This window comes from Nansenia antarctica (assembly GCF_963989245.1).
Source record: "Nansenia antarctica genome assembly, chromosome: 1".
Lineage (NCBI taxonomy): Eukaryota > Metazoa > Chordata > Actinopteri > Argentiniformes > Microstomatidae > Nansenia > Nansenia antarctica.
In genome coordinates, this window is record NC_137674.1 from 30,629,665 (window position 1) to 30,635,664 (window position 6,000).

General features: G+C 51.6%; 1 protein-coding gene across 1 annotated transcript in view; it reads right to left on the bottom strand.

Moving 5' to 3' along the window:
• Positions 1–6,000, bottom strand: part of dync1h1 (dynein, cytoplasmic 1, heavy chain 1) — a 58,980-nt gene that overhangs the window by 23,093 nt on the left and 29,887 nt on the right. Inside the window, exons 39-46 of the mRNA XM_080550523.1 lie at positions 5,737–5,858; positions 4,777–4,942; positions 4,036–4,329; positions 3,346–3,479; positions 2,700–2,976; positions 2,224–2,438; positions 978–1,182; positions 307–480 (exon numbers count right to left, since the gene is read on the bottom strand). Coding sequence (XP_080406649.1) covers positions 307–480; positions 978–1,182; positions 2,224–2,438; positions 2,700–2,976; positions 3,346–3,479; positions 4,036–4,329; positions 4,777–4,942; positions 5,737–5,858 — 1,587 coding nt within the window. The remainder of the gene's footprint in view (positions 1–306; positions 481–977; positions 1,183–2,223; positions 2,439–2,699; positions 2,977–3,345; positions 3,480–4,035; positions 4,330–4,776; positions 4,943–5,736; positions 5,859–6,000) is intronic.

The window sequence follows — 6,000 nt, forward strand, 5'->3', positions numbered from 1 at the left end:
CACAAGCCAAAACTACCCAACGCAACCGTAATCATGCACAGGGTTCCCACACCTTCTGAAACATCAAATTCAAGCACCTTTCAAGGACTTTCAAGACTAATTTCCCTCAAATTCAAGGACCCAACACGGCATAGTTTGAGACAGATCTAGATGAGAATTTATATAATAGGAACTGAAATGTATCAGTTTTTTATATGCTGCTCTCTTGGCCAGGTCTCTCTTGGAAAAGAGATTTTAAATCTCAATGAGTATTCACCTGCTTAAATAAAGGTATAATAATAATAATAATTAAAAAACGTCCGTTACCTGGTCGACAGTCTCCTTGATCTTGCGGAGGCCGACGTTGAGGTGCATCTGCTGCTCCTCCAGCTCGCTGCGCTTCTCGTTGAACAGGTCGGCGTAGTGGTTGATGAAGTCCAGGTAGTGGCGAGGCGTGATGGCCATGGTGCGCCCGCCGCGCTTAGCCAGACGGTTGTTAGCCTGAGGGGAGCAGATGCATCATGGGTAACGTTCGTAAGCGGAATCGCTTACCCTACCTTGAGAAGACTTGACTCAAGATTTAATTATTTATTGCCCACTCTGGGATTATTAGTACGATTTTTAAAAGATATAGTTACAGTGACAGTTACAACGATGGTGTGGTGTGTAGACGTGTCGTACAAGTGTAAATGTCGTGTTGTGCGTCTTATGACCCAAGTTCTATATCAAGTCATCATCAGCAGTGGCATTTACACACAAGTGGTAGAAAGCATCGAGTGACCATCCAAATATAATACAACGCCCGCCCGTGTCGTAAAACTAAAAGGTTTCTCTTCTCAGGTCTCTTTAGAAAAATAGATTCCATCCCAATGAGACTAAACTGTTTCAGTTTGTAAAGCGTCTTTGAGTGTCTAGAAAAGCGCTATATACGTCTAATGTATTATTATTATTATTATTATTATTATTATTAATCTGGAAGATGAACACAAGACTCTAACCTGGTGCAGGGTCGTATGAACGAACACGCAGCCGTTGACGATGGCGTCGCGGTGGGAGGGGGGCTGGGGCAGCTTGTCGTACACCACGGGCATGTAGTCTGGCACCTTGTAGTTGGGCTTCTCCAGGTCCATCTTGATGGTGAACTCCTTACCCACCTGGTACAGCGCCTCTGTGGACCAGTCTCCAAACCAGTTCAGCACACACCTGGAGAGGAGAGGAGGGGAAGGTTAGGAGTAATTTTCTGTTAGTTTTTCTCAATCATGGTCCATCTAGAATGTCTCCCTCTGGTGGTCGCAACAGACACAGCAATAGCCAGTAGGATGTTACGTGTGTATGTGTGTACATATCGTTAGCCTCATAGCATAATCGCTTAAGCCCCTACCTGTTGAACAGAGCGGGGGAAGTGGGTGTGTGTGTGTGTGTACATATACAGAGAGCCCCTACCTGTTGAGCAGAGCGGGGGAGGTGTGTGTGTGTGTGTGTGTGAGTGTAGGCCGATTTAAGCTTCTGCGTAAAATCTACGCCGTAGGCTACGCAAGGCTACGCGGGCCTACGCAAGCTACGCTTTGAGTAGAGCGCCCTATGGAAGCCAGGAGCGCGATTCACATTTACGAGGCACCCTTTGCGGGTTAATAACTGTGGTTTACCGTGGGTTAGGATAACATGATCGACACAGCTAGGAGCGAATTCCCGGGAAGAACTTGTCTCTCCCCCCGCTGTCAACGGGAGTTTCATCCACCAGGAAGCGGTGGTGCGCGCAGCAGCGGGGGGGGGGGGGGGGGGGGGGAGGGACCCGTCACTTACGGCTGAATATCTCCGCGTCTCCATGACCAGAATAGCATGCTGAACACACTGAACTTTGAATGGAGTCTTAGTCATGTACCGTTAATGAGATAGAATAAGAAAAGCATATTTTTCTATGCCGCTATGAGTACACCGACCAACGCGACGCGGTCCGTGTAGAACGTAGAACTATAAACTTGGAGACCCCTTACGTAGGCTACGCGCGTAAATTCGACACAGAAGCTTAAATCGGCCGTGTGTGTGTGTACATATACAGAGAGCCCCTACCTTTTAAACAGAGCGGGGGAGGTGGAGGTGGGTGTGTGTGTGTGTGTGTGTGTGTGTGTACATATACAGAGAGCCCCTACCTGTTGAACAGAGCAGGGGAGGTGTGTGTGTGTGTGTGAGCCCCTACCTGTTGAACAGAGAGGGGGAGGTGTGTGTGTGTGTGTGAGCCCCTACCTGTTGAAGAGAGCGGGGGAGGTGGCAGCGCGGTCCTTCAGGCCCTCTGAGGAGGGGTTCATGGTGAAGACCACGTGGAGGTTCCTGATGACCTGGCTGGTGAACCACTTGTACAGCTCCTCGTGTGTGTCCAGCATCAGGCCCTCCTTCTGGGCCCCCTCCTTGCACTGGGTCATCAGGGTGGCGTACTCGTCGCCCTCAAACAGGCCTGGCACCTGGGGTGGGGTACAGGTGTAGGTTAGGAGTAGAGAGGGGAGGGGTACAGGTGTATGTTAGGAGTAGAGAGGGGAGGGGTACAGGGGTATGTTAGGAGTAGAGAGGGGAGGGGTACAGGGGTATTAGGAGTAGGGTTAGAGTTGACTTTCATTGTCCATTGTGAAACAAAACTGTCTTGTTCTTTCCCAACCCCCGTCAAAGCAGGTCATGAAATATGAAACAAGATAACTTTTTCCTCTATGACCCCCCAGTGCCTCTACCTCTCCGTTGGCCAGCAGGGTGTTCATCCTCTCCAGGAAGCCAGAGTCCAGCACGTTGGACTCGTCCATGATGAAGGCGATCTTCTCGTTCTTGCAGCCCGAGCGGCGCAGCACGGTCCGCAGGTCCTCGTCGAAGTCGTCACCCGTGTAGCGCCGGTGTACCTTGATCTGGTAGACGCTCAGGCCGTTCATCCACGCCACGAAGCGGGACAGGGTGGTCTTACCCGCGCCGCTGACCCCGATGAGCAGCAGGTGGCCCTGGGGCTGGCGGAAGATTCTGGAAGACGACGACAGAAGAGAGGGTTTTTAATAGTGCAGAGGTAAAGGAGAACACTTGTAACTGACTCAACCTCAACCTTATGTGTTCAGTGGAGACTCTTAAATTGGAGGAGGATAGGGCTAATCTAGGTCCGGTTAATTAAAGTAATTGGCAATTAATTGAGCGACTGGCTCTCAAGGCATGGAGTCAAACTCAGCCATCTCAAAATAACATTTCATGGTACTGTATTCTTTTCTTTAAAACCATTTTTAATTTTTTTTTTAAATGCATCATCAGTGTGATACCGATGGATAGGAACTTATGGAGAAAAATGATGACACCCCCCCCAAAAATGTTAATGTTAAGATAGAGAAAGTGGTGTCTCACCGGTCGATCCTGAGGACGTGGTCCAGCACCTCGTTGAACAGCACCAGAGGAACGTCCAGCTCCTCCTCGTAGAACACCTTCAGACGGGCCTTCACGTAGTCCCTCAACTCCTCCTGCTCCACTGGGATATAGTCCTGGAGGGGAGGGGAGGGGAGGGAGGGAATGAGGGGGAGAGAGAGATAGAGAGAGAGAGAGAGGGGGGGGTAGAGAGAGAGAGAGATAGATAGAGAGAGAGAGAGAAAGAGAGAAAGAGAGAGAGAGAGAGAGAGAGTCAGTTCACATACAGCAGATCTGTCAACCTATTCCCTGTCAATCAACCCACTGTCTAATCACACCCCTCCAACGCTTTCATTAGGAGACAAACGGAACGATGCCCAAGTGCCCTAACAACAAAACCAACTCGCTCACCCGTGGCCCAAATCACCTTGCATTGGAGAACACTACTCTATACTCTCTACTCTCTCAAAGGAGAGACCGGCTGATGGACAAGGGGAGGATAGAAGGACGCTGCTGATAATAGGCTGTGTTCGTAAATTCGCTCTGGAATCTGATCAACACTCATGGTGAATGGCTCGCCCAATCAAATCGCTCGGTCCCCTTCATGACGGTGAACCCAAATTCGCTCCGGGCGCCCCGAGAGCGAATTTTACGAACGCGAACGCAGCCGTATTTACGAAGCAGTGGTCTCACCTTGGACAGCCAGTTGCTGTAGAGGATGGGTCTCTGGAGCGCCTTCTCGCGGTCGATGTTGGGGAAGTGTTTGAGTGCCACAACGTCGATGTTCTCGTCCGTCCAGCGCCTCTCCTCGTCCTCCACCAGCCGGTCCTGGAACAGCCGCAGGGCCTCGTGGGCCCAGATGCGGATCAGGCCCTCCACGGGGAGGGTCTCCAGGGGCCGCAGGGCCTCGAAGATACCCCGCACCCAGCGGGTCATCTCACGGGGGGAGTAGATGTAGTGGGGCTGGGTGTCCTGGGTGAAACGCTCCTGTAGAGGGAGAGGAAGGGAGGGGAGGGGGGAGGAGTTGTCAGTGACGATGGAGAACAGGTTATAGGACAGCTAGCCTATATCTCGAAGCGAGAGATTTTGTTTTTCGCTTCGTTCAAAGTTAACAAAGCTTTAAATATACATGTTGGGATGCGAGGAACAACGAGAGAGAGAGAGAGAGAAAGAGAGGGGGAGGTCATTGAAGATCAGATAAAAGGTACATATTCTGAATAAAACCAATTTTAAAAAGACAAAATAAAACCCCATTCACTGGTCAGAGCCATGTCCTTACATGTACCCATTTGATTAAGCAATCAAAACACAAATACATTGGTACTTTCAATGGGTCTTTCCTAGGAGAAACCATCTATCGGCTGCCAAGGCCCAAGCCACACAAAGCCTGAGGTTTGAACGGCAGGCGTCTGGTGCTGTTAGAGAGGTTCTGACCTGGGACATGGTGTAGAACTCCACCATGGCTGCAGTCAGGGGCTCGGCGTAGGTCCTGAGGGAGGGGATGAGCCTCAGCATGGCCCGGTTGAAGGTGCCGTAGATCTGGGTCAGGGAGGCGGGGCCGGGGTAGTCCACGTACACCACCGGGACGTGGCGAAGGAACCTGGAGGGGGTAACGACAGGTAGAGTCACTATGGTAACGACAGGTAGAGTCACTATGGTAACGACAGGTAGAGTCACTATGGTAACGACCGGTAGAGTCACTATGGTAACGACAGGTAGAGTCACTATGTTTACGACGGGTAGAGTCACTATGGTAACGACAGATTGACAACATGTTTGTGTGTGCGTGTATGTCTCGGGTATTGCGACAGCAAAAATAACAATTTCTGCAGAGAAATGGGCCAGTGAAGAGAGAGAGAGGAGGGTACCTGTGTGTGAGGGGCCAGTGAAGGGAGAGGAGGGTACATGTGTGTGAGGGGCCAGTGAAGGGAGAGGAGGGTACATGTGTGTGAGGGGCCAGTGAAGAGAGAGGAGGGTACATGTGTGTGAGGGGCCAGTGAAGAGAGAGGAGGGTACATGTGTGTGAGGGGCCAGTGCAGAGAGAGGAGGGTACATGTGTGTGAGGGGCCAGTGCAGAGAGAGGAGGGTACCTGTGTGTGAGGGGCCAGTGAAGGGAGAGGAGGGTACCTGTGTGTGAGGGGCCAGTGCAGAGAGAGGAGGGTACCTGTGTGTGAGGGGCCAGTGAAGAGAGAGAGAGGAGGGTACATGTGTGTGAGGGGCCAGTGCAGAGAGAGAGAGGAGGGTACCTGTGTGTGAGGGGCCAGTGAAGGGAGAGGAGGGTACATGTGTGTGAGGGGCCAGTGCAGAGAAAGGAGGGTACCTGTGTGTGAGGGGCCAGTGAAGGGAGAGGAGGGTACCTGTGTGTGAGGGGCCAGTGAAGAGAGAGGAGGGTACCTGTGTGTGAGGGGCTTCCTGCCAGGGTCGGTGGGGGGGTTACAGGCTCCTACAAACTGGATCCTCTCCAGCTTCACCCAGGTCTGGTCGGAGGTCCGGTAGAACCCACCGTGCTCCACCATCTACAGAACACACCAGAGAAGGAGAGGGTTAGCGGGCTGTATATACAGTACTATGCGCCTAATGGTTGACATCTCAGAGGGCCCAAAGTTGTTCCTGATCTGTCCAGGGAAAAACTCCAGGCCCTGAAATGTGTCCTTTAAA